Below are 27,937 nucleotides of genomic sequence, written 5' to 3' on the forward strand. Positions count from 1 at the left end.
ATATATATATATATATATATATATATATATATATATATATATATATATATATATATATATATATATATTTGTTTTCTGAGGTTTATATATTTCTGAGGTTTATATATATATAAAAACCATATCTATGGTATTCAGCTTTATTCGGGTATTTTCCCACGTCATTGTAGTTGTGCTTTTAAAGTTGTAGCAACGTTTCGGCAGAATCTCATCTGCCATCATCAGGCTTCTGTATTATAGTTATGCTGTATAATGTGTTGTGCTGTATAATGATACAGTTGTGCTGTATCATTGTATAATGACGTGGGAAAATACCCGAACAAAGCTGGATACCATCCATCCATGTACAATGACGTGGGAAAATACCCGAACAAAGCTGGATACCATCCATCCATCCATCCATCCATCCATCCATGTACAATGACGTGGGAAAATACCCGAACAAAGCTGAATACCATACATGTAAATACCCGCGAAAACTTAAGAAAACAAATATCAGACCTCTACGGGGAGGAAATAAACAGCCAGACATACGACGTTTTGGGGGGGGGAGATTTTGCCTCTGCCTACCAGTATCCATCCTCTGGCGAGCGTCCTATCAGTGGGTGAGAGAGTTGAGGGCTGTTTGGAAACTGAAACAGTATTTGCTGTGTGATCAAGGAGGAGACAGCAAGGAGCCTAGTTTGTGCTTGGAGACTCTTTGATTTATTGTTTAGGAACTTTATCTGTTGTTTTTGGCACCCTTGCAAAAACTTGGCAAGGCTCTTCCTTATCAGAGCTAATTAGTTGGAAGCAGCCTTTTAACTGTGAAGAAACGGGATTCGTAAATGAAACATTAAAAGGTTGTGCTGGTACCTTTGTCTCGTGTTTGCTCTCTTGGAACCAGGTTTGGGTCAGAACACAATTTCAAGTTTCAAGGCTTTACGGTTCTGGAGATTTTGTGATGGTGCGTGAGTGGCATTTCGCTTTTAGATAGATAGATAGATAGATAGATAGATAGATAGAAAGAAAAAGAAAGAAAGAAAGAAAGAAAGAAAGAAAGAAAGAAAGAAAGAAAGAAAGAAAGAAAGAAAGAAAGAAAGAAAGAAAGAAAGAAAGAAAGAAAGAAAGAAAGAAAGAAAGAAAGAAAGAAAGAAAAGATACCGTGTTTCTCACAAAATAAGGCTGGGCCTTATTTTTTTTTGACCCCTGAAAAAACGGCTAGGCCGTCTTTTCGGGGGTGACTTAATTTCTTCCCCCACCTAGAGCGGCCCATACACATGTACCTCGCCGCGAGGCCGCTTCTTTCGGCCGACGAAAGCTCCCTTGATGGCAGAGTCCCCAGCCGCTTCAGGGCGAGGCGTGGCTGCCCGTGTCCCCTCACCTTTAGGCAGTCTCTTTCGGGCGATGGAAGCTCCCCAAATGCAGTCACCAGCCACTTCGATCGGCCGGAAGAAGCGGCCTCGGGCGAGCACACACACACACACACTCCCTCCCCGAGGCCGCTCACCGGCCGATCAAGTGGCTGGTGGCTGCATCTTGGGAGCTTCCATCGCCCGGAAGAGACTGCCCTAAAGGCGAGGGGACACGGGCAGCCACGCCGCCCGGAAGCGGCTGGGACTCTGCTCTTCAAGGGAGCTTTCGCCTGCGAAAGAAGTGGCCTCATGGCAAGGCGAGTGTGTATGTGTGTGTCTGTGCATTATCTTTTGAAGTCTGCAATTCCTTACCCTGCCCTGTCTCGTTAATTGCTGCAACGTGGTTTGTGTTGGTTTTTATTTATAATCTATATGTACTTTGGGTTCGGATGGAATTTCTTCCCTTTAAAAATTGTTCTTGGGAGAGTGTTTTTTCCCCTCCTCTTTAGGATCTCTTTTCAGAGCATGAGACCATTGTCTCTTGAGACTGATTACCAATTCATTAGTATAAAGTGAAGAGTGGAGAATTAACACTAATGTAATGAATAAGGCTGTAAATTTTAATTGTTATTGCACAGGAAACTTGTACCCCGACGACACACTGTTTAATGGAAGGTGGATTGTCTGAATTAAAAAAATAAAAAAAAATTACTAAAAAGAAAAAAGAAAGAGGGGTGAGAAGGGAGGGGTAAGTACAGGCCAGGGGGAGAACATCATTTTGAAACCTCTTCAGGTTACGCCCTGGTCAGGTAAACAAGTCTATGCAGAAATATCCAGGTGCCTGCACAGGCGTGGCCCTGTCAAGGTGTTTGTTTGACAAGTGTGGAAAAAGAACTGAGCAGTCCTGCCCCACCTGCAGCCTTTCTCCCCGGCGCTCTAAAACCATTTAGTCAACAAATAAAACTCCCACACATCACCAGCAAAGACAGGCCGTCCTTGACTTATGACGGAGACTTCCATTGTTAAATGTTGCATTCTACCATCCAGGTGAAACACTCAACTCTCAAACAGCCCTCAACTCTCTCACCCACTGACAGGACACTAGCCAGATGAATACCGATGGATGCTGGGAGGCAGAGGCAGAATTTCTCTCCCTCCCCTTATTTTCATCCCCCCCAAACTAGGCCTGATTACATAGTTTCGTAGCGAAGCTGGTTTAAAATATCGAGCTGGTTTAAAATATTAAGGTTAGCAACTGTGTGGGATTTTGAGATATACTTCTGGGATTGATTAAATATTACTAATACTTGGCGTCATTATTAACCCTGCACATTTCGAATATTGATGTTATGGCAGAACAATGAATAATTCTCAAAAAAATATGGAAGAATAGTATTCAGAGACTACAAATATAGAGTCGCAAAGAAATGTTATGCATGTTTAAATGAATTAATGGGAAAATGAGAAATCAGCATTGTTGAAGTTGTGGAAGATTAGAATGATACATACCTATCTGTATTATCATTACTGTTATTGTTGCTTAAGAAATATGTGACCCAGTCAATGCAACCTCCACAAAATATGTATGTTTATATTGAAAAATAAAATAGGGGACTGGAGGCTAAAACATACCAAGAATGGTTGCAGGAACTGGGCCTGGCTAGTCTAGGGAAGAGAAGGACCAGAGGAGACAGGATAGCATCTTCCAATATTTGAAGGGCTGCCCCAGAGAGTAGGAAGGGGTCAAGCTATTTTCCAAAGCACCTGAAGGCCAGACAAGGAATAATGGATGAAAACTGAACAAGGAGAGATTCAACCTGGAAATAAGGAGAAACTTTCTGACAGTGAGAACAATCCACCAATGGAACAGAAGTTGCCCTCAGAAATTGTGGGAACTTCATCACTGGAAGCTTTCAAGAAGAGATTGGACTCCCATCTGTCAGAAATGGTGTAGGATCTCCCGCGTGGGCAGCAGGTTGGACTAGATGACCTACAAGGTCCCTTCCAACTCTAATTATCTGTTAAAATCTGTTAAAAAACTTATTTGGAAAAAAAACAAAAAAGAAATTTTGAGCTCTATTGTGGTCATAAGTTGAAGATACACCTGTACAAATAACCGCGCTGCAATCTAAAGAAGTTGGAACATCCATCGACTTCAGGACATCGCCCAACCTGGCTGGAAAATTCCAGAAATGCTGGGCTGGCACTTGTTGGAAACAAAACAACAAAATCCAGCTAGCGTAAACTTACATTTGACAATGTGAACGTTAGCTTAGTAAATTTATACGGGGTTGGCGGGGTTTTTGGAACAAAAGATTCTAGGCTGCCGTATCAATTGGATTACCATCACCTGCCTTGCAGCCCAGATCAGATGACAAAATCCCTTACAAGGTGTAAAAGAAAGCAGGGCTGATTAATTCGTTGGTTTGAGATGCTTTCCATCTTTTGTGTCTTTGGAGACACCCCTGGGGCAGGCAATCAAAGTTCAAAACGTCCTCAAAGATCCATCTCATCCTGCGTACCCCCCTTTTTTTTTTTGAACTATTACCATCTGGCAGACGGTACCGGGCAATAATAACAAGGACAAATAGGCTGAAAAACAGCTTCTATCCCAGGGCAGTGAATTCTACTGTATAGTGCAGGGGGTCTTCAAACTTGACAGCTTTAAGACTTTAGAGACTTCAACTCCCAGAATTCCTGAGCTAACATGACCTTAGGAGGAATTCTGGGAGTTGAAGTCCCTAAGTCTTAAACATGCCAAATTTGAAGACCCTTGGTATATGTTAGGAATAACATAGGTTACCTAACGTAGTTTGGGTAAAATAATATATATAGACTATGATAGTGAGTTTAAGTGTGTGTCACTTTAAACTGCAAAGCATGTAATTTTGGGTGCGGCTGTAAATCGCCATAAGAGGGAGCAAGAGAACTTGATTGATTGCTGGCTTACTGGATTGCTTGCTGATGATGATGGATTGTTAACTGTATGTTCTCTGCTGTTGCTGAAGGAAGAAAAGAGGTTTGACTTCTTCATATCTTTACTGCGAAGAGATATATTACTGGACTGATATTTGTAAGTTTAATGACCTATTTTTCGACACTGGACTTTGCAACTGATTAATCCCCGGACGGACTGAACTAGTGTATGATGTATGGACTGTTTGACTATGCTATAAATCTTACTGGAATAAACTATTTAACTAGCACATTGTATCTGTTTTACTGAGTGTAAACTACAACAACGTTTATCTCACATATTTGCCTGCCTGCCTGACTGCCGTGCAGGTTCTGCTAGGGTGTATATCCCTAACAGTATAGTGCAATATTAATGCAATACCAGGGATTTTCAATTCAATGTATAGAAGGCGAAGGAGGTGCGTTTGTGTTTATTTTCATAGTCATAATGTACACTGAAGATGGCGTTTAATTTTATTGCATGAGGTGCAAGGACAATAAAGTAAAGTAAAGTGTAAAGTAAAGTAAAGTGTAAAGTAAACAATCTCAGAGAAAGAATTTTGCATCTCAGTCCAACCACCCGTTGAGCCGTTGATCTACCCACAAAAAAAGAAGAATGGAAATTGCACCCTCTCCGTTGCTCACCTTTGAGGTCGCCGTTGAGGTTCACCAGAAGAGGGCTGTTCTTCCAGTCAAAGGTAGCCAGCAGGTGAAGGAAGCGAAGGAAGCCCACCTGGGGAGAGCTGGGAAAAGAAGGAAAACAATTGCAAGCAGATGAGAAGTATTATATATCTCAAGAACCAGGTGGAACAAAGCCACCCACAGCAGAGAAGGGAGGAAAAAACAAAAAACAAAAGTTTGGGGCTGCAAGTAGAAAAGCAAACACACAAATCACAAGTCACCCATCAGAATAGAGCCGGAAGGGATCTCGGACGTCTTCTAGCCCAACCCCCTGCTCAAGCAGGAGACGCGATATCCATGATGGCGGACCTCTACCGCACAGGCAAGCGTGCCTCCTGCCGGCCAGCTGACTTTCGGGGCGCATGCGGGAGATGCGTGCGCATGCGTGGGGGGAGGGGGAGCACAGGAGGGGTGTGGCATGCCCCCCCTCCCCGGCACTCCCTGTTTTGGGCCTAGTAGGCCTCCCTGCAGCCAGGTTTTGCTTCCAGGAGGCTGTGGGGGGGGGGTCGTGGGGAGAGGGGTCGCATCCGCATTGCTTTATGGGTGCCGGCATGCAGTTAGCCATCACTGCCCTATACCATGTCAGACAGGTGGCTGTCCAGTCTTTTCTTGAAAACCTTCAGTGATGGGAGCAGCCACAACTTCTGGAGACAAGCCATTGCACTATTCACAGAATAACAGAGTTGGAAGGGACCTTGAAGGTCTTCTAGTCCAACCCCTTGTTCACGCAGGAGACCCTATACCATTTCAGACAAGTGGCTGTCCAGTCTTTTCTTGAAAACCTTCAGTGATGGGAGCAGCCACAACTTCTGGAGACAAGCCATTGCACTATTCACAGAATAACAGAGTTGGAAGGGACCTTGAAGGTCTTCTAGTCCAACCCCTTGTTCACGCAGGAGACCCTATACCATTTCAGACAAGTGGCTGTCCAGTCTTTTCTTGAAAACCTTCAGTGATGGGAGCAGCCACAACTTCTGGAGACAAGCCATTGCACTATTAACAGAATAACAGAGTTGGAAGGGACCTTGAAGGTCTTCTAGTCCAACCCTTGTTCACGCAGGAGACCCTATACCATTTCAGACAAGTGGCTGTCCAGTCCTTTCATGAAAACCTCCAGTGATGGGAGCAGCCACAACTTCTGGAGACAAGCCATTGCACTATTAACAGAATAACAGAGTTGGAAGGGACCTTGAAGGTCTTCTAGTCCAACCCCTTGTTCACGCAGGAGACCCTATACCCTTTCAGACAAGTGGCTGTCCAGTCTTTTCATGAAAACCTCCAGTGTTGGAGCAGCCACAACCTCTGGAGGCAAGTAGTTCCACTGGTTAATTGTTCTGTTAGGAAATTTCTTCTTAATTCCAGGTTGCTTTTCTCCTTGATTAATTTCCACCTGTTGCTTCTAGTCCTGCCTTCAGGTGCTTTGAGAAATAATTTGACACCCACCCACCCCTCTTCTTTGGGGCAGCCCCTCAAATGCTGGAATACTGTTTAGTCCTTCTTTTCTCTTGACTAGCCAAACCCAGATCCTGCAACCGTTCTTCGCTATGTTTTAGTCTCCAGGCCTTTGATCATTTTAGTTGCTCTTCTCTGCACTTTTTTTTTTTTTCTACAAGGGAAAATTGATTTATTCAGAAGTTTAGCAGACTTAACTTCTACTGTACTTATTTCCTGGTTAAGTATCGTGAATTTGCAATCCAAAGAATCCAAAAAGGGGCTATTAGTCCCTTGTCCTGCTAACAAGTTTTTATAAAAAGGCCAAAGCTCATAAGGTTGTGTTTTTTTTAATCAAATTTAATCAAATTTTACAACATGGAAGCAAAAAGTTGGGACTTTTAATAAGTTCTTTGTGAGGCAGATTTGCTGGACAGTGATGGCTCAGGCATTCTGGGAGTTGAAGTCTCCAAGTCATAAAGGAGCCATGGTGGCTGGCTCAGGCATTCTGGGAGTTGAAGTCCCCAAGTCATAAAGGAGCCATGGTGGCTGGCTCAGGCATTCTGGGAGTTGAAGTCCCAAGTCATAAAGGAGCCATGGTGGCTGGCTCAGGCATTCTGGGAGTTGAAGTCCCCAAGTCATAAAGGAGCCATGGTGGCTGGCTCAGGCATTCTGGGAGTTGAAGTCCCCAAGTCATAAAGGAGCCATGGTGGCTGGCTCAGGCATTCTGGGAGTTGAAGTCTCCAAGTCATAAAGGAGCCATGGTGGCTGGCTCAGGCATTCTGGGTGTTGAAGTCCCAAGTCACAAAGGAGCCATGGTGGCTGGCTCAGGCATTCTGGGACTTTTAATAAGTTCTTTGTGAGGCAGATTTGCTGGACGGTGATGGCTCAGGCATTCTGGGAGTTGAAGTCTCCAAGTCATAAAGGAGCCATGGTGGCTGGCTCAGGCATTCTGGGAGTTGAAGTCCCCAAGTCATAAAGGAGCCATGGTGGCTGGCTCAGGCATTCTGGGAGTTGAAGTCCCCAAGTCATAAAGGAGCCATTGTTCCCCACCTCTAGGTATAATCAAAGAAACAAGCCGAAAGGGCAGGTATCAAGTGGGCTTCTCACCTGGGTGCCGTGAAGGGAGCTGGAGAGAGGAAAAGGAAAACCGCTAATAAATCCACGGCCTCCTCCGTGAGGCTGTCGCTGAGTAGCTGAGCGTTGATCCATCGCTTGGCGAGACGGCAGCTGCCGCTAAAAGCCGGATATTGTTGATGCAGCCTGTTTGGGAAGAAAAGTAACGGGATCGGGACTAGGATTATTTGGAAGATCAACGATCCTAACTCGATTGAACAGCAAGTGAATTCTTGCTGGAAGGGATCTTGATCTCCCGACAGAGGGGAGGAGGAGGTGTCTCAAAATGAATGATAGGCAGTCCTCGACTTACAACAGTTCCTTTAGTGGCCGATCCAAGTCAGAATGGCACAGAAAAAAAGAAAGTGCTTAGTGAACAGCGTATTGTCTGGATCATTTTATTTATATATTTACTGTATATTCCCCGAAAATGCGACCTACCCTGAAAGTAAGTCTTAGCTTGGTTTTTAAACGTGTGCCCAATATAAGCCCTACCCCGCAAATAAGCCCTAATTAAGATCTCACCCACTCCAGGGTGGATGGGTAAAAATTAAGCTAGGCTGGGGATGGAGGGGGCGGAGCTGCCCTACTCCTTACCTTCAGACAGGTGTAGCCAGGCCTCGCATCCCCCGACACCTGCCTTGCTGGCCCATTTCTTCTGCAGCCGGCAAGGCTGGCGAGGTTTTCCCGAAGGCCTCTGTAGCGGAGAACAAAGCTCTGGATCGATCCTGAGTTCTCTTATCGGCTGCAGAGGCCTTCAGGAAAGCCTTGCCGGCCTCAGAAGAAGAAGTTCCTGAAGGCCTGTGACAGCGAAAAGGAGGCGGCGGGTGATGCGCACAGGTGAGGTTAATTAGTGGATGACATCCCCTGAAAATAAGACCTGGTGCCTTTTTTGGTGGCAAAAAATAATAAGGCAGATAGGAGAAGGAGGACTATGGTGTCCTTGGAGCTCCGAGCTTGGTTTTCTTCCAGACGTTTCATGACCAACTAGGAAACATCATCAGTGGGAGGAGGAGGAGGAGGAGGAGGAGGAAGAGGAGGAGGAGGAGGAGGAGGGAGGAGGAGGAGGAGGAGGAGGAGGAGGAGGAGGAGGAGGAGGAGGAGGAGGAGAAGAACTATGGTGTCCTTGGAGCTCTCTGAGCTTGATGGTTTTCTTGCAGATGTTTCATGACCCAACTAGGGAACATCATCAGTGGGAGGAGGAGGGAGGAGGAGAGGAGGAGGGAGGAGGAGGATGGTGTCCTTGGAGCTCTCTGAGCTTGATGGTTTTCTTGCAGATGAGGAGGAAACATCATCAGTGGAGGAGGAGGAGGAGGAGGAGGAGGAGGAGGAGGAGGGGAGGAGGAGGAGGAGAACTATGGTGTCCTTGGGGTTCTCTGAGCTTGATGGTTTTCTTGCAGATGTTTCATGACCCAACTAGGGAACATCATCAGTGCTAGCTGGGTCATGAAACGTCAGCAAGAAACTACCAAGCTTAGATATCACCAAGGACACCACCACCACCACCAAATACCCCCTTCTTCCCTCATTCCCCCTAAAAAGAACATACAGGTAGTCCTCAACCTACAACCACAATCGAGCCAAACATTGCTGTCTTAGTTAAGCGAGACATTTGTTAAGCAAGTTCTGCCCCATTCCACCTCCTTTCCTGCCACAGGGTTTACGTGAATCCACCGTGTCCGCTAAATTAGTATCCCGGGTGGTCTAAGCGAATCTGGCTTCCCTCTTGACTTTGCCCCTCAGAAGTTTGCAAAGGGGGGATCGCACGACCTCGGGACGCGACAACCGCCGTAAGTATGAAACAGGTGCCAAGCGTCTAGAATTTGGATCATGGGGATGCTTGCAAAGGTTTTCACTGGGAAAAGCGGTCTCACATACACACAAAAATCCTTTTTTTTTCCGGTGCTGTTGTTAACTTGGAAGGGTCACAAAATGAACTGTTGCAAGTTGAGGACCACGTGTATATCCCCCCGAAAGAGCGCCAAGAAGGCCGGATCCAAGTAGAGAACGCTCTGCTCTCTTACCCGTGGAGCGAGCTAGTCAAGAAGGGCAAATGGAAAGTCTCCAGTTCCAGCTGCTGAGATTCTGGGGTGTCCTGGTACTTCAGCATCCCTTCAGGGGTGACCAACTCCTTTAGGATCTGGGATTCCCGGTGGTAGGCCACTTGAAGGCGGAAGACGTAGCCATCCTACAGAAGTACCCCCCCCAAAAAACAAAGGTTTGGATAGAAGAGGTGGTTAACCAGAAAAAGTAAGAGTTCTTACGGGGAATTATTAATGAGAAATACAGTAAAGGAACAATATATTTAATGATACATATCATAACAGCTGCGAGATTGGTGAATGCCCAAAACTGGAAGAATGGAGAGATACCCCCGCAGAAAGTGATATAATAAGGGAAATATTATTCTGTGCAGAGATGGTAATGAAGGAAGATAATATAGATAGATGGATGGATGGAAGGATGGATGGATGGAAGGAAGGAAGGAAGATAATGGAAGGAAGGAAGGAAGAAGGAAGGAAGGGAAAGGGAGGGAGGAGGAGAAAGATAGAGATGGATGGATGGATGGATGGAAGGAAGGAAGGAAGGAAGGAAGGAAGGAAGGAAGGAAGGAAGGAAGGAAGGAAGGAAGGAAGATAATAAAAGAAGGGAGGGAGGGAGGAAGATAATAGAGATGGATGGATGGAAGGAAGGAAGGAAGGAAGGAAGGAAGGAAGAAGGAAGATAATAAAGAAGGAAGGAAGGAAGGAAGGAAGGAAGGAAGGAAGGAAGATAATAGAGAAGGGAGGGAGGATGATAATAGAGATGGATTGATGGATGGATGGAAGGAAGATAATAGAGAAGAGAGGAAGATAATAGAGGTGGATGGATGGAAGGAAGGAAGGAATAGAGAAGGGAGGGAGGAGGAAGATAATAGAGGTGGGTGGATGGATGGAAGGAAGGAAGATAATAGAGAAGAATAGAGATGGAAGGAAGGAAGGAATAGAGAACAAAGTGAAGGAGGAAGTTAATAGAGATGGATGGATGGAAGGATGGATGGATGGAAGGAAGGAAGGGAGGGAGGGAAGGAGGGAGGGAGGAGGATTACCTTATGTATATCGGTGTAGGTGGCAGTTGGCCGGCACAGCAGATGGTGTTGCTGGTTCAGGACTTCCGCCAGCTGCATCTGGAAAGCAGCTTTGATGCACTGAATGGCCTCCTTGTTCCGAGGCCACTGACCGCTTCCCTCCATCTGGCAAATCACTGGAATGAGAGAAGGAACATCACCAAGAGAACAATGATCAACCAAGGAGCCACAGAAGGACCATCCATCAGCCCCGCTGAAGAAGCAGCAGCACTCCAAGGGCCCAGCCTTCCCTTCCACTTGGTAGACATCTGGGCAGCTGTCTGGAAGGTCAGCACCTCAACACTAGCCAGGGTTACGAGGATTCAGATACGGTCCTTGGGACTGGCAGTTTCGAATGGCCTTCTTCTCCATATTCAGGTTGTCCTCAGGTTACGACCATAACAGAGCTGGCCATCACAGCAGTAACTCAGCATCATCTTCTTTTAATGACCCCCAGGAATCCCTTGTGGGGTGGAGTCTGCGCAACTGAATGGAGCCAAGTGTTTACTGGCCGGATGCCTTTCCTGTTGCCAATGCAGTTATATTCCGCGGATATATTCTCAACGTGCCTGGAGAGAGAAATATCTGCCTCTACCCAGGATCGAACTCACAGCCCCCAGATTGTGAGGCGAGAGCGCCACCACTCGGCCACTGCACCACTCACAGCAGTAACTCATTAGGGTAAAAAAAAAACCCACCACCGATTACACAACTGATCGGATGTTATGACCTTGTTGACAGTGATTGTTAAGTGGATCTTAAGTGAATCCGTGCTCCTTAAGCAAATCTGTGGTGAAGTCAACCAATCGATCCCTATGGCGTGGTTTTGGCAGAAGTGGACTACCTTGGGTTGGCCATCGGAGCGACGGAAGCCAGCAAAGGTGGGTTTTAGCAGGTCTGTTTCCAGCTCAAGGTCCTTGTAACACAGCTCTCCTCCTTCCTCAAGTCAACAAGTCAACTCAAGTCAACTCAAGATGGGGAAGATCTGTGGTCCTGGCTTTCAGCGTGCAAAGTCAGAAGTAGACACCAAAACTCTTAAAAATCTCCAAGGCTTACACAGCCCTGGAATATAGGTTGCTGACCTGTTCTTTCAGTTGGGGGGGGGAGTGCTCACCTTTTACTACTACCTCTGCAAGAGAGACAGTAGCAACGAGGAAGGAGAGGGGCAGACTGCTGTTTCTGGAGACCAAGAGTTGTTAAGTGAAATCACTCATCGCTCAACGTTGGTTTCCTCCAGAACGTTTGTACTTATGGGTTGTTTACTTTGGTGGGTTGAATCTTGAGCCATCAGGCTGGGCTTCTGGGTAGCTGACAGGTGGACGCAGATGAAGACCCAATACACCTAGGTGCATTTCTTTAGGAGTTACAACATTGATCAACATCATAGATAAGTAGCCGTAGTAAGCTCTCCACGAGTCGATTACAATAACAGTTTGCTAACAGAGGGTCTTGAAACTTTAACCTTGATTTTTTAAAATTATTGTTTTACCTGTTAACCATTTCGCTATTAATATAGTTGTTAAATGACAAGTTAATAATCTGGAAATAGAACCAGAAGTTTAAATGATGTCGGGGCTTGCTTCCCAAGGGGTGGGAAACTAACATCGTTGTAATGTAGTTATCAGTATTCAACTAGAGGAGATAAAAGGTGCATACTTTTATGTGTCGTTTACTTTTTTAATGCACATTTTTTGCATTACTTGTTTTGTTTGCTTTGTTAAAAAATTTGGAGTTCTGAATTTTAATTTTTTTTAATAAAATAAAAATAAGGGGGAAAAAAGACATTTTATGATGTATTAGTTGCTGTTTATATGTTCATTGTGAACTTATTCACCGGAGACAAAATCCTTGTTTGTCCAATCACACTTAGCCAAAAAAAAAATTCTATTCTGTTCTGTTCCATTCCATGTTTTCTCTTCCCTTCTCTTCTCTTCCCTTCTCTTATTTATTATTCTATTCTATTCTATTCTATATGTTCTATTCCATTCCATTCTATTCTATTCTATTTCTAATTCTACTCTACTCTATTTTTCAACATCAACCCAAAAACTGAGAAACACACACCCAGGACCAGTGTCTACTCAAGAATGACAACTACGTGATGAAAAAGCTGAGCTAGGAAACTTCTTATCAAACCTGCAGAGTTAGAAGAGGCCTCAAAGTCCAACTCTCTGTTCGACACAGGAATCCAAATCAAAGCAACTCAAATTAATCCACCCAGCTCCCATAATCTCTCTAGATAATAGGCGTTGAGGATCAAAACATCCTTATCTTTAGGTAATTTTAGCTCTATCCATTCCAGGTGTTGAGTGTCAACGTCCTTATCTTTGGATAATTTTACCTCCCTAGATAATTAGATGTTGAGGGTCAAACCGTTCTTGTCTTGAGATAATTTTTCTAACGTTCAACTTGAATCCATGTTCCTGTAACTGTGGGATTATTAACCCATGAGCTGAACACTAGGATAAAAGAAAGCAGGTATTCTCTTTCTGAACCTCTGATCCCAAAGGCTACCTGGCCACCTTCAATCACCTCCTTGGCTTCCAGGATCTTCAAAACTAGAAGTCATCCGTTTTCAAAAAATTACTGGAACTCAACCCAAGAAAGACTTGGATTTCTTTCCCACCCACCCATCCCGGTGATAAATCCTTGCCTTTTATTGGGGCCACGAAAGCAGGACACGGTTTTTCCGCCATGGGTAGAAAGGATGCTCGGTCTTTGATCTTGCCATGGAAGGTATAATCTGGTTTCACAGGGACTGGAGGAAAAGTCTAGGAAAGAATCAGAAAAATATATATATATATTTTGCCAAACCAAGAACAAAAGTTTTGGGGGAAGTAGGGAGTGGAGAAAACTTCTAAAAATCACTCAAATAATGGATAGAAAGTTTCCACATTATGGAATAGAAAACAGAGTTGGAAGGGACCTTGGAGGTCTTCTAGTCCAGGGGTCACCAACCAGTGGGCCGGGGACCACTGGTGGTCCGCAAAGAAATGTCCGCCCCAAAGCAATTAATCCAGGCTGCACGGGAACACAAGGCTTGCGTTGCTTGCACTGCGAACAACACGAGGTAGTGAGGGGAGGGGGGAAAGGGTGGAGGGAGGGAACTTGCCCACTTGCCCCACATGCCTGGCCTGGCCACCAGGCTGCTTCTTTCCACTTCTTTCTTCTTCTGCTTTGGGCTACACACAAGGAAAGCAGCCAAAGTCTTTCTTTCTCTCCCCCAAAACTCTGCCAGAAATGACCCTGCAAGGCCTCCTGCTCCAAGAGGCTACGCCAGCAAAGACTCGTTTCTGGCGGAGTTTGGGGGAGAGACAGAAAGACTTCTGCTGCTTTCCTTGCATGAGGCCAAAAGTCTCTCTCCCCCCCTCCGCCCAGAACAGAGCTGGAGACGGCATCCTGCCATCCCAAATAAAGAATGATCAATGGGTAGGAAAACGGGGTGGGGGATTTTCCTGCGGACTTTTTGGGGGATTTCCCCAGGGTCTCTGGTCCACGAGATTTAAAATGATGAGTTTGGGGGTCCCTGAGGTCCAAAAGGTTGGGGACCCCTGGTCTAGTCCAACCCTCTGCTTAGGCAGGAGGTCCTATGGCATTTCAGATAGGTGGCTGTCCAGTCTTTAAAAACCTCCAGTGATGGAGCACCCACAACTTCTGGAGACAAGTTGTTCCACTGATTAATTATTCTCACCGATAGGAAATTCCTCCTTATTTCTAAGTTCCTTCTCCCCTTGATTAGTTTCCAACAACGAAAAGGTTCGCCATCACTGCCCTAGACCATTCCAGACAAATGGTTGTCCAATCTCTTTTTGAAAGCCTCCAGTGATGAAGCTCCCATAACGTCTGGTGGCAAGCTGTTCCCCCGGTTAATTGTTCTCGTTGTCAGGAAATTCCTCCTTAGTTCTAGGTTGCTTCTCTCCTCGATTAGTTTCCATCCGTTGCTTCTTGCCCTGCCTTCAGGTGCTTCGGAGAATAGCTTGACTCCCTCTTCTTTGTGGCAACCCAATAAATATTGTAACACTGCTACCATGTCATCCCTAGTCCTCCTTTTCATTAAACTAAACATATCTGATTCCAGCAACCATTCTTTATATGTTTTAGACTCCAGTCCCTTAATCATTTTTGTTGCCTTTCTCTGCCCTCTTTCTAGAGCCGTGATGGCAAACCTATGGCATACGTTCTGTGTTTGCTGCTGTTTAGCCCACCCGCCCACCCGGGCTCTTGCCTGTCCTTTATTTCCTGCTTTTTCAACCTCAAGCTGCTTTGCGCAGCACAGCTGAGGTTGAAAAAGCAGGGAAAAAGAGGCTTTTCAAACGCTGTACGCTCTGCGCGCAGCGCTTTTCAGCTGTCCGGTGCGCACGCAAAACATAGTCAGGGAACTGGTAGTAACACTGGTTGAATCCCACCCCTGATTCTATTCTATTCTTCATTCCAATATTCTACTCTGTTCTACTTTATTCTAATCTCTATTCTACTCTATTCTACTTTATTCTAATCTCTGTTCTATTCTACTCTGCTCTATTCTATTCCTAATTCATGTTCTGTTCCTTTCTGTTCCACTGTTAGAAAAGAACCCACAAGGTGAGGAAAACAAACAGAGGTGCTAGCACCACACGCAGAGCCAGGCCAATAAAAGAAAGCAGAAGAAAACCCCCTCCCCCTACTGTTTCTGTTGCCGTTGCGTTACCTGGCTTCCGCCACGCCTTTGCCACCACCTGGAGAAAGGCACCGAAGAAGAAAAAGACAAAGGCACGGGGCCGGGGCGACAGCGCACCAACCAACCGGGGCGCCACCCCTCATCGGCGCCTGCGACTGCGCACCTCTACCCACCTATCCCTATTCCTTTCTATTCTATTCTATTCTTAATTCATATTCTATTCTATTCTGTTGTTTTCTTCATTCCAATATTTCTATTCTATTCTATTCTATTCTATTCTATTCTATTCTATTCTATTCTATTCTATTCTATTCTATTCTATTCCACTCCACCACCATTTCTGTTCTGTTCTATTCTATTCTATTCTATTCTATTCTATCCTATCCTATTTCTATTATTTCTATTTCTATTCTTCATTCCTCTATCCTATCCTATCCTATTCTATTTCTATTATTTCTATTTCTATTCTATTCTTCATTCCTCTATTCTATTCTATTCTATTCTATTCTATTCTATTCTATTCTATTCTATTCTATTCTACTCTTGTCTAGTGTGGTCTAATTATCTTAGCAACTGTGGCAAGAAAGATTGTAAAACAGGACAAATTCCCCTTAGCAACTGTCTCACTTAGCAATGGAAATCTGGGGCTCAATTGGGATCGTAAGTCAAGAACTACCTGAATGCCCCCCCCCCACAAAGACGTCTTACATGGGTGGCCACCCCCTCCCAGCACCTTCCGTTCATCGTGCTTAACTCACCTCTGTGTAGCGAAGGGCTGGGTGAGCCCCTTGTACCGCCGTCACCGTCAAGGGCATCCCCTCCAGGTGCCAGAGCTTGCGGCTCAGGTCGTCGTAGGAGCGGATCAGCCTCACCATCTCTTCCTCACCAGTCCCTGCAGGCTGTGGGCACCCCAGGAAAGACCAGTGGGCCAACACGCATTAACAGCACAAAGTCATTTCCCTCTGTGCTTCAACAACCACGTTTCAATATCGGGAGGAAAAAGGAATAGCAAAGGAAAAGGGGGCTTTTTTGGTGAAGGAGGAGGGAGGGGCCGAGTGCTAAACCACAATGTTGCAGCGTCATATAAATTTAATAAATAGTAAATGTAAAAAAATGTCGCCCTCTGTCGAGCTTAGTTGCTCCCTTGTAGATGTTTCACTACCTAACCAGGTAACAACATCAGTGTGAAGGGAAGGGAGTGGGGTCTGTAGAGAGAGGAGGAAGAGGAGGAGGACAACGGTGGGGTCCTTGGTGCTCTCTGTGCTTGGTTGTTTCCTTGCAGACATTTCATGAACCAGCTTGTTGCTCTCTAAGTTTGGTAGTTTTCTTGCAGACGTTTCATGACCCAACTAGGTAACATCAGCAGCGCTAGAAGGGAGTGGCCTTCTAGAAGGAGGAGGAGGAGGAGGCAGAAGGAGGAGGAGGAAGGAAAAGGAGAAGGAGGGGGAGGGAGGAAGGAAAGGAGGAGTTAAAGGAAGAGGAAAAGGAAGCAGGAGGAGGAAGGAGTGAGGAGGAGGAGGAGGAAGGAAAAGGAGAAGGAGGGGGAGGGAGGAAGGAAAGGAGGAGTTAAAGGAAGAGGAAAAGGAAGCAGGAGGAGGAAGGAGTGAGGAGGAGGAGGAGGAAGGAAAAGGAGAAGGAGGGGAGGGAGGAGGGAAGGAAGAAGAAAAGGAGGAGTTAAAGGAAGAGGAAAAGGAAGCAGGAGGAGGAAGGAGTGAGGAGGAGGAGGAGGAGGAGGAAAACTGTGGGGTCTTTGGTGCTCTCTGAGCTTGGTTGTTTTCTTGCAGACATTTAATTGCCCAAATAGATAACATCTTCAGTGCTAAAGAGGTTTTTTCCCTCCCTGTTTGACAGCTTGAAGACTTGTGGACTTCAACTCCTAGAATTCCTCCTCCAGTCATGTTAGAGCTCAGGAATTCTGGGAGTTGGAAGTCCACAAGTCTTAAATTTACCAAGTTTGAAGGCCCTTGGTATACAAGTATCCTGTCTCTGTAAAGAACAGAAAGAAAACCACACTCCCACCAACACAAGAGCAAACCACTTGTACTTAAACAGAGCAATTCCCCCCACCCCTTACAGCACTGATGATGTTAGCCGGTTAGGTAACGAAACGTCTGCAAGAAAACTGTCAAGCTCAGAGAGCACCAAGGACCACATACTTGAACCCTGAACTGCAAATATTCTATCCAATCCACTTCCTCGCTTTAGCACTGATGTTGTTATCTACTTAGGTCATGAAACGTCTGCAAGAAAACCACCCAGCTCCGAAAGCACCAGAAACCGTCTTCTCCTCCCTCCTCCATCTCCTCCCTGCAAACCCCATTCCTTGCTAGCATTGATGATATTACATAGTTGGGTCATGAAACGTCTGCAAGAAAAACCACCAACCTCAGAGAGCACCAAGAGCCCTACAGTTCTCCTCCTCCTTTTCCTCCCTCTCCCCTCCCGCTCCCCCTCATCCCACTCACTTCTAGCACTGATGATGTTACCTAGCTGGGTCATGAAACGTCTGCAAGGAAACCAACAAGCTGAGAGAGCACCGAGGACCCCCCCACAGTCTTTCTCTTCCTCCTCCCTGCAAACCTTTCTGGCACTGATGATGTTACCTAGTTGGGTCATGAAACGTCTGCAGGAAAACCACCAAGCTCAGAGAGCACCGAGGACCCCCAGAATAGCTTCAGTACTAAAATTCTGTCATTCTATCTTTCTAAAGGACTCAGGGGAGCCCCCCCGCCCCCCCAAAATGAAGAAAGGTTCTTTTAAGGGGAGTCTCTTTGGGGGGACTCTTGAAATGTACAGTGCATGAGGCTGGGGGTGGAGGGAGATTAAGTGTTTCCGTCTTGGTTTTAGAGAGTTATTTTATGGGGTTATTTTTCTTCCTAGACCATCCCAGTGTGGAAAGGACAAGAGAATCTCCTCAGGCAAACTGTTGTGGCCCGCCAGCGGCCAGAGGAGCTGGCGGTAGATTTGGACACTGAGGATGTTGGGGAGGAACATGGGCCAATCCTGGAGTCTGGGAAAGGCTCGGATGAGGGCTCTGTGTCAGAGGCAGAGATCGGGCCAGGGCCACCTGACAGTTATCAGCTGCCTTTGGAGTCGGAGATCAGTGGGGCAGAAGAACAGCTGGAGCCTGTTCCCAGTGCGCGCATGAGTAGAGCTGTCAGAAGAGAACAGCTGAGGAACAAGGGTCGACTTGGGAGTAAAGCCACAGGTGGACGGTGAATAGCCCCTCCCATAGGGAATAAAAAAGGAGCAAAGGGGGAATGGGGTTTTGCGGGAGGCAACTACTTCATTTGGGTGAAGATCTGCTCCTGCATTCTTGCTAAATATTGCCTGTGACAGTGTGGCAACTGAAAGATATCGGCCTGGCAGCTCTCCAAGCCTGATAATAGCCTGTAATTGCGAAAGTCTCTTGAAAGACTGTTGGCTGAGACTTTGTTGGAGAGGAAATTCATTGTAAATTAAATAAAAAGGGTTTTATTGGGACGAGGAGTCGGCTTCGTGCTGATGGAGAAGCCTAGGTCAGAACACAAAATATCTCGAGACATTCAGGGATGGCAAGGAAGAAGACAAGGAGGAAAGGGGCCTCACCTCATGCCCCAGTTTAATTAGGGGTTCCAGCAGGGCCCCCACATAAGAGATGGAAGTTTCTGGGATGTCCAGGTGCCTGGAAAGAAGAGAAAACAAAGAAGACCAAGAATTATAAATATCTCTTCTTCAAAGTCACTTTGCATTCTTCCTGCCTCCTAAGCATCCTCTGACATGACCAAGAATTAGGGTCCCATTCAGGCATCACCCTAAACCAAGATATCACCAGCTTGGTGCGACATCTAAAACCAGCCAAGATGGCTTGTAAACCAAGGTTTAACGCTATGCGTTATGATCATTGTTGCTTTTTCAGTAAACAGTGGTAAAAACTAGCCATGGTTTAGTATAATGGGGGAATATAGTGAACTTCTGCTGCAATTTCAAGGAGATAAGAGAGGTCTGTAGGATGTTTGGTCCTTCTTGAGCTTGGTTGTGTACTGATGACATTGCCTAGTTGGGTAATAAAATGTCTGCAAGCAAAACTCAGAGAGCACCAAGGACCTCACAATTCAACTCTGGGCTACAAATATTTTTTTCCCATTGGTATCTCTCTTGATAAATGTTAGACAACGATCAAGCAGTACACAACAGCCTGGTCAAGGCACCACAAAGAACACTCCCACCAACACTGACAGGATAAGTTATTAGTATAAAAATGCCAAGCAACTCCCCCTCCCACCAGCACTGATGATGTTACCTAGTTGGGTCATGAAATGTCTGCAAGAAAACAAACCAAGCTCAGAGAGCAACAAGGACCCCACAGTCTCCTCCTCCTCCTGCCCACACACCACTTCCTTCTAGCACTGATGATGTCATTCAGTTGGGTCATAAGATGTCTACAGGAAAACCACCAAGCTCAGAGAGCATCAAGGACCTTACAGTCCTCTTCCTGCCACTTCCTCCCCACCACACATACCACTTCCTTCTAGCACTGATAATGTTACCTTGTTGGGTCATGAAATGTCTGCAAGACAACCAATAAATCAGAGACACCTCATTGCCCTCTTTCTTCTCCTCATCATCACTCTTCCTCATCCCCAAACACCCCACTCCCTTCTAGCACTGATGATGATGTTCCCTAGTTGGGTCATGAAACATTTGCAAGGAAACAACCGAACTCAGACAGTGCCAAGGACTACACAGCCCAACCTGGAGCTCCAAATATTCTCTTCTAACCAAAACAGAGTATAAACCCCACCTTCTTTCAGCCTTGATGACGTTCCCTAGTTGGGTCATGAAACGTCTGCAAGGAAATAACCAAGCTCAGAGAGCATCAAAGACCTCATTTTTCAACCTTGAGCTATAAATATTCTCTATTTTAGAAAAAGGGTCCTAACATACAGGCTGTCAGGATTCCAGCAGTTGCCCTAATTAAACCATGAGCCTCAAGCCAAGCTTCAAAAACTTTGAAGAATTTATTAGGAGCGAACATGTCGGTATGACATGTATGAAGCTGATCCTGAGACACATTATTTCATTGTCATCCTTGACCCTATTTCCCCCACCGTTTTTCTGGGTATATTCATATTCTCCAACCAAAAATATGTTCACAGCCAAGTGTTATCAATCACGTTCTCCAATTAGAGATTTGCGCTGGCAGAAATTCCGGTAGCTTAGTTATAATCTTTGCAAGATAAGAATGGAACGCACTGCGATGACCCAAAGGGGCGTGACACAAAAATAACCAAGGCACAAAAATAGAATAAAGTTCCTTCAATGCCTCCAGCTTGGCCCCAATGTCCAATGATCCTCGGCTGGAAATCAAATTCTTAAAGAAAACAGTCTACGGAGGGAGTAAATGCAGTCCGCACCCAAAGTAAAGTTAATTCGAAATTAAAAAAAACCAACATAAACTACCCTGAAGGAATTACTACGGCAGGCAAGGATGATTAATTGCAGACTTCTACCAGACAACGCAGCCACCACAGTTGGGAGGAAGCCAAAACACAGGTAAGCTCAGACAAGAATAATGCACGCTTTGCTTCCAACGCTGGGCCATGTGCAGTTTGTCCTTTTAAACAGTCCTCACAGCTGCAGCCCATGAAGGGGATCAGGGCCCCTTCCTCCCCCATAGACCACGCCACTCAAGTTTCTCCCTTATCCGCTCCTCCCTGCGTGCCCTAGGATGAAGGGCCTGGGTCTTCCTCTGACTGCCCACCCAGCCTCTGCCCTTCCCCAGTTTCCTCCACAACCTCTGGAGCCACACTTCCACTCCGTCGGCTGTTCCTCCTCTCCCTCAGAGTCAGACTCCAACAGGGGCATGACACGCACTTTCAGTTCCAAACTGCGGCATTGCTCTTTCAAATTTCTCTCTCCCCCATCCCTTTTCTATTCATGGCAACTCTAAAACAGGCATAGAAATGTTTTATGAATTGACACAGCCTGCATTCCACCTCAAGCCTCTGTTTCTGTAAAGAATATTTGCTTGCTCAGTCCTATATTATCCAGTTAGACTTCTCTTCAGATTTCTATATTAAAGGAGAATATATGCAGCTCAAGGTTGACAGGAAGGGTCCTTGGTGCTCTCTAAGCTTCCTTAGTTTTCTTGCAGACATTTCGTGATCCAACTAGGTAACATCATCAGTGCTTGAAGGGAGAGGAGGAGGAGGAGGAGGAGGAGGAGGAGGAGGAGGAGGAGGAGGAGGAGGAGGAGGAGGAGGAGGAGGAGGAGGAGGAGGAGGAGGAGAAAGACTGTGGGGTTCTTAGTGCTCTCTGAGCTTGGTTGTTTTGTTGCAGACATTTCATGACCCTAGATAACATCATCAGTGCTAGAAGGGAGATGAGGAGGAGGAAGAGAAAGACTGTGGGATCCCTGGTGATCTCTGAGCTGGGTGGTTTTCTTGTAGACATTTCATTGCCCAATTATATAACCTCATCAGTGCTAGAAGGGAGGGGCTTGTGAAGAAGAAGAAGAAGAAGAAGAAGAAGAAGAAGAAGAAGAAGAAGAAGAAGAAGAAGAAGAAGAAGAAGAAGAAGAAGAAGAAGAAGAAGAAGAAGAAGAAGAAGAAGAAGAAGAAGAAGAAGAAGAAGAAGAGGAGGAGGAGGAGGAGGAGGAGGAGGAGGAGGAGGAGGAGGAGGAGGAGGAGGAGGAGGAGGAGGAGGAGGAGGAGGAGGAGGAGGAGGAGGAGGAGGAGGAGGAGGAGGAGGAGGAGGAGGACAACTGTGGGGTTCTTAGTGCTCTCCAAACTTGGTTGTTTTCTTGCAGACATTTCATGACCCAACTAGGTAACATCATCAGTACTAGTGATATCACCTAGTTAGGATAATGCAACATCTGCAAGAAAACAAGCAAGCTCAGAGAGCAACAAGGACCCCTCAGATTTCCAAATGGCTGGAATCAAAGTGAGAAGTCAAGATGTTCCGGACAAAATAAGTCCCCCGCCCCCATCCTCATGTTCTTTCACGTGGTAAGAGCTATTCTAGTTACTCACAGCTTTAAGATATGACGTATTATTTGCTCCGGAATGAGACGTTTCTGGCACAGGTTGGCAGCGTCCCACAAAACGGCTTCGCAGATGACGCCATCTTGGAAACGCCTCAGCTCCGACCGCTCCCCCCAAAATTGCCGAAACTCCATGGCCTGCAGGAACAGGTGTGAGAGAGGTTATTTTCCTCCCCTTTCCCCCTTGTATTACCCTTCAACAACTATAAGGCAACTCAAGTATTTTAACAATTAGAGATTCCATGGGGACTATAGCAGAATAACAGAATTGGAAGGGATCTTAAGAGGTCTTCTAGTCCAGGAGTCTCCAACCTTTTGGACCTCAGGGACCACCAAGCTCCTCATTTTAAATCCCAGGGACCACTAATATGAATTTTGACTGAAGGTGGCTTGCTGACGTTGATGGGGGAGAGAGGGAGAGAGAGAGAGAGAGAGAGAGAGAGAGAGGTCTCTCTCTCTCTCCCACCCACCCCCCCCTCTCTCTCTCACACACACAGAGGCAGGGGTGGGATCCAGATTTCTTAACAACTGGTTCTGTGGACGTGGCCTAATTTATGAGTGTGGCTTAGTGGTCATGTGACTGGCTGGGCATGCCTTGTATGTAAATATTATAAATATTTATATAAATATTGAATTTTTTATTTAAAAAAGAGCAACTTTTATCCAAAATCAGGCAAAGCAGACAGGCAGATTGAGTTGCTCACAGAATCATTCAGAGATCTATCTATCTATCTATCTATCTATTATCTATCTATCTATCATCTATCTATCTATCTATCTATCTATCTATCTATCTATCTATCTATCTATCTATCTATCTATCTATCTATCTATCTATCTCTATCTATCTATCTGCTATCTATCTATCTATCTATCTATCTATCTATCTATCTATCTATCTATCTATCTATCTATCTATCTATCTATCTATCTATCTATCTGCCATCGGCTACCTGAGTCTGTCACATAAAATTTGCTTGCAAGCAAACACACAAAATTAACTCACAACAGACCACGTATGTAAATATTGTTGTTGTTGTTTTATAGAAAAAAAGAGCAACTTTTACCCAAAATCAGGCAAAGCAGACAGGCAGATTGAGTTGCTCACAGAATCGCAAATTCACTTAGAGATCTGTGTTTCTGCCATTGGCTAGCTGAGTCTGCACTGCTTCAGTCCTAAGGGAGGTTTAAAAGCAGAGCCAAAGATCTAAAGATTAGCTAGAAAGCAAGAAACCCAACCATTTCCTGCTTTCTAGCTAATCTAAATCTCCCGGCACAGCAAAACAGCTGATGGTTGGAAAAATAGCAACTTAGCAGGCAAGTTTGCCAGGTAAGGAATGAGTGGTCTGGGAGGATGGGCCAGGTGGTCGGCGTAGCCTTGTGTTCCTGCGCAGCTTGGATTAATAATTGCTTTGGGGGATTGCTCTGGGGGTGACATTTCTCTGTGGACCACCAAAATTTTCGGCGGACCACCAAAATTATTCCTTTCTATCCATCATCTGTCGTCCATTTTAATATCTCAATTCTTATTTGGTTTTTTTTGGCTTGCCTCCCATACTCCTCTCTCTGTATCTTCACCATTCAGACTGTGTATTTCTCCCATCTCTATCCTCCTAAGCTGCCAGGTCTCCAAAATATCCACCCAAGCCCCTATCTCTCTTTCAAAAATATATTCTAGGACGATAACCAAATTATTATGGTCAAATGAGGGAAAAATATACAGGCATGATATTCCCCTCTGAAAAAAAAATCGGGGCCGGCCAAAAGAGACCCCCCCACCGCGTGCCAAGAAATCGCTGCCCAGCTCCCTTTTCTTGCCGCTCAGCGGGCTCCGCTCGCACCGCCCGGGCTCCGCTCAGGTATCCGGCTGGGGCTGTCAGGAGTTGCTACTGCTGGCGCGGCTCCAGTCCCGCGTTGCCTCGGGAAGGGAAAGGCAAAACCAGGAGCCGCTGCTGCCGTTGCAAAGCGCCACCGCAGCTCTTCCTTTTTGCCTTTCCCTTCCTGAGGCAACGCGGGACTGGAGCCACGCAGAGCCGCGCCAGTGGTAGCAACTGACTCGGGGCCTCCGAGGGGAGGGGAGGGGAAGGAGGAGAAGAAGGGGGGGAAAGGGGGGGCGATTCCCAAAAAAATCGGAATTCCGATTTTAATCGGAAGAATATCATGTCTGAATATAGTTACTCTTTTATAATAGGATTTAAATGTAGTTTAAGTATGGTTATGCTAGAAGATTCCTCTTTACTCTTTCTGTTACATATAAAACCCCGCACCCTAAAACCCAAAATGTGTTCAGTTATAAGTACATGATGCATTGTTACAATCTTCTTGGAAAACAGGGGATAGGCAACAAGTAAATAAGGGACATCCTCCCAAAGCCCAGCAGTGAAACAAGACAAGACACCAAGGCACAGAAAACAATGTCATGTCGACCCTTAAGCCTATAGTTTAGCTTATCTTATAATAAGGGGGCATTGGGAGGGCCTCTTAGGCATGGCGTGTTCTGTGCAGGGGTATAAATGTATTGTTTAAACATGGAGTTTTGCTCTTCTTGTACCCAATCCACTTGGGAAGGGACTTGACGGCCCGTTTGCAAATGCGTATTTTCTTTAATAAACCTTTGAATTGTGAACCAGACCTGGCTCTGTATTGCGAGTATTAAATAATTCGGGTCTTACACATCACATCAAATATTGCACCGGCTGAATATTTTGATCTAGAGACAAGAGATGTCCCAAAGGTGCTTTTTTTTTTTTTTCAAGAGGCAACTGGACTTTCTGGTTTTTCTTTGAAGACGTTTTGCTTCTCATCCAAGAAGCTTCCTCAGCTCTCTGTCGCTTCTCATCTGAAGAAGCTTCTTGGATGAGAAGTAAAACATCTTCAAGGAAAAACCAGAAAGTCCAGTTGAAAAAAGCACCTGGAGGACGGAGAAACTCCGTAGACACTGAGAGAAGAGACGGTAAATCAGCTTCCTGACCTAGTTCTCACCTCATCTTGATCTGCTTCTGGCCCTCGCTCCAAAACACTGTTGGCAAAATCAAGATTTAACAACAGTCCAAAGGATAAGGAACTGATGTCTTTGTGCTTTGGGGGGTCCAGGTGAATCGACCACTGGAAGAAAACACAGGAGGAGAAAAATGAGCGAAGACAGCTAGGAAAAACCAACAACCACCTGCCAGCTTTAGACTGGAGGGTAAAACATACGAACAACCGTTGCAGGAATTGGTAGGTCTAGTTTAATGAAAAGAAGGACTAGGAGTGACATGATGGCAGTCTTCCAATGTATCAGGGGCTGCCCAAAGAAAAGGGGGTCAAGCTTTTGTCCAAAGAAACTGAAGGCAGGACAAGAAGCAACGGATGGAATGTTTCATATGTTTGAACCTCCCGTCCCCGAATCCTCTTGGTTGCTCTTCTCTGCACTTTTTCTTGAGTCTCAACATCTTTTGTACATTGGGGCAACCAAAACTGAATGCAGTATTCCAAGTGTGGCCTCACCCACTACCATATGGTAGTCCTTCAATGGCAACCATTCGTTTAGTGACTGTTCGAACTTCCATGGGGTTGGAAACAGTGATTTCCAGCTGGTCCTCACCCTTACAACAATTGCCAGTATCTCAGGGACTGCCACAAAGAAGACAGAGTCAACCCATTCTCCGAAGCATTTGAAGGCAGGACAAGAAGCAACGGATGGAAACTCATCACAGAAGCAACTTAGAACTAAGGAGGAATTTCCTGACAGTGAGAACAATGAAGCAGTGGAACAGCTTGCCACCAGAGCAAAGAAGGGAGGGAGGGAGGACCTGAAAACAAGACAAGAAGCAATGGATGGAAACTAACCAAGGCAAGGGTCTTCAAACATGGCAATTTTAAGACTTGTGGACTTCAGCTCCCAGAATTCCTGAGCTCTAACATGACTGGAGGAGGAATTCTGGGAGTTGAAGCCCACAACTCTTGAAGCTGTCAAGTTTGAAGACCCCTGAACTAAAAAGAAATTCCCTAACAATTAATCAGTGGAACAACTTATCCTCAGAAGTTCTGAATGCTCCGTCACTGAAAGAAATTGGATAACTGCACTGGTTATAGGTTTTCCTGCCCAAGCAGGGAGTTGGACTAGAGGACCTCCAAGGTCCCTTCCAACTCTGTTATTCTATTCCCGTGATGGCGAACCTATGGCACGCATACCACACGTGGCACTCAGAGCCATTTGTGCCGGCACGCAAGCCGCAGGCAAACTTACCTCACCGCGCATGCGCACGCCTCACAGCTGGTTTTCAGCTGGTTTGAGGCCTTTTTCGGCCTTCCAGAGGCTTGAAAAAAAGCCTCTGCAGGCTTTGCAGGCCGAATAATAGGCCCGTTTCGTCACTTCCTGTCATACCGGGCTAATACTCATGATTTAAATGGGGGTGGATGCCAGAGCCCTGACATAGGACTTATATTAGGTGCACACTTTAAAAAATCAGGTAGGGCTTATTTTTTGGGTAGGGCTTATTTTTGGGGGAAACAGTGTCATAAAAGGACCACACCGTTCCTTAAGTGGGTCAATCCTGGGCACTAGGTTCTTTCAGCAAGTAAAGAAAGTAAGTTTCTGGTGAAGTTACCGGTTGGGTCTGAGGCAACTGATGAGCCAGGAGCGCCACCCGCCGGGCCAGTCCACGCTCCAGCAAGCTGAGGAAGAACGGGAGAACGGCGGCCACATAATTCCCGCCCCGGTCCATCAACGCATTGAGGAGCTGCATCTTCTTGCAAGCCGTCTGGAGTTTGGAGACATGACGGAGGCTGAAGGACAGGAAGAGACACTCATGAAGCCTCTCAGAGGGAAAACAGATGAGCGGCTTTGAGGCAAGAGGGCTCACAAGCAAGGAAATTAAAAATCTGTGTTAAGCAAAGTATTTTTTATGGATCTATAGATTTGTATCTGTAGACCTTGTAGTCTTCTAGAAGTCTTAAAAGACTTCAACTCCCAGAATCCCCAGGTAGTATGTGGTTTTCATCACACAAAAAGTAATCCATTTTTTAATTTCTCTAACATTTATCTCCATCTATCTACCTATCTCTATCTACCTATCTTTCACCTTTCTCCCTATCTACCTCCATCATCCTATCAATGTACCTTTCATCTTTCTTTTGTCAGGTTTCCAAGTGATGAAATCCATTTCAAAAGAAAAGAGCAAAGCCCCTCATCCATAATAATTCCTTTTATTTAGGAAAGCATCAAATTGGCAAAGTCTGTTGTAATTCCGGATCTGACACAACCCGAAATTACACCACATAATATTGGAAGTTTGAAACAGCCCCCAAAAGTCACAGTCCCCAATAGAAGTAAATCAAGGTTTGCCTGATGTCATCAATCTCCACCTCCAGGTCTCAGCAGGGTCAGCTTTTGTTCCCACGGGAAGAAGGACCACCTAGCCTAAACAACTCTATCTCCACTCCTCCCACATTAAGAATGTGGCAAACCCAAAACCCCTCCCCCCATAACCAGCAAACAGAAAGGAAAAAAAAGAAATATATAATGCTAAATAAAATGACCACCTATATGTCAATTTCGGGCTTGACATCTTTATCTATATATTCATCCATCCATCTCTAACTTCCTACCTACATACCTTTCACCTGTCTAGCTATGTCTGTCTATCCTC

General features: G+C 45.6%; 1 protein-coding gene across 2 annotated transcripts in view; it reads right to left on the minus strand.

Moving 5' to 3' along the window:
- Positions 1–27,937, minus strand: part of NOL6 (nucleolar protein 6) — an 83,304-nt gene that overhangs the window by 32,178 nt on the left and 23,189 nt on the right. For both annotated transcript variants that reach the window (XM_087958730.1, XM_087958731.1), the window contains exons 12-21: positions 26,897–27,074; positions 25,287–25,409; positions 22,294–22,442; positions 18,866–18,941; positions 16,036–16,176; positions 13,274–13,391; positions 10,603–10,757; positions 9,539–9,702; positions 7,509–7,661; positions 4,932–5,029 (exon numbers count right to left, since the gene is read on the minus strand). In XM_087958730.1, the coding sequence (XP_087814856.1) occupies positions 4,932–5,029; positions 7,509–7,661; positions 9,539–9,702; positions 10,603–10,757; positions 13,274–13,391; positions 16,036–16,176; positions 18,866–18,941; positions 22,294–22,442; positions 25,287–25,409; positions 26,897–27,074 (1,355 nt within the window). The remainder of the gene's footprint in view (positions 1–4,931; positions 5,030–7,508; positions 7,662–9,538; positions 9,703–10,602; positions 10,758–13,273; positions 13,392–16,035; positions 16,177–18,865; positions 18,942–22,293; positions 22,443–25,286; positions 25,410–26,896; positions 27,075–27,937) is intronic.

This window comes from Notechis scutatus, chromosome 2 (assembly GCF_049901735.1).
Source record: "Notechis scutatus isolate UNSWTSFEM ecotype Mainland chromosome 2, rNotScu1.2, whole genome shotgun sequence".
Lineage (NCBI taxonomy): Eukaryota > Metazoa > Chordata > Lepidosauria > Squamata > Elapidae > Notechis > Notechis scutatus.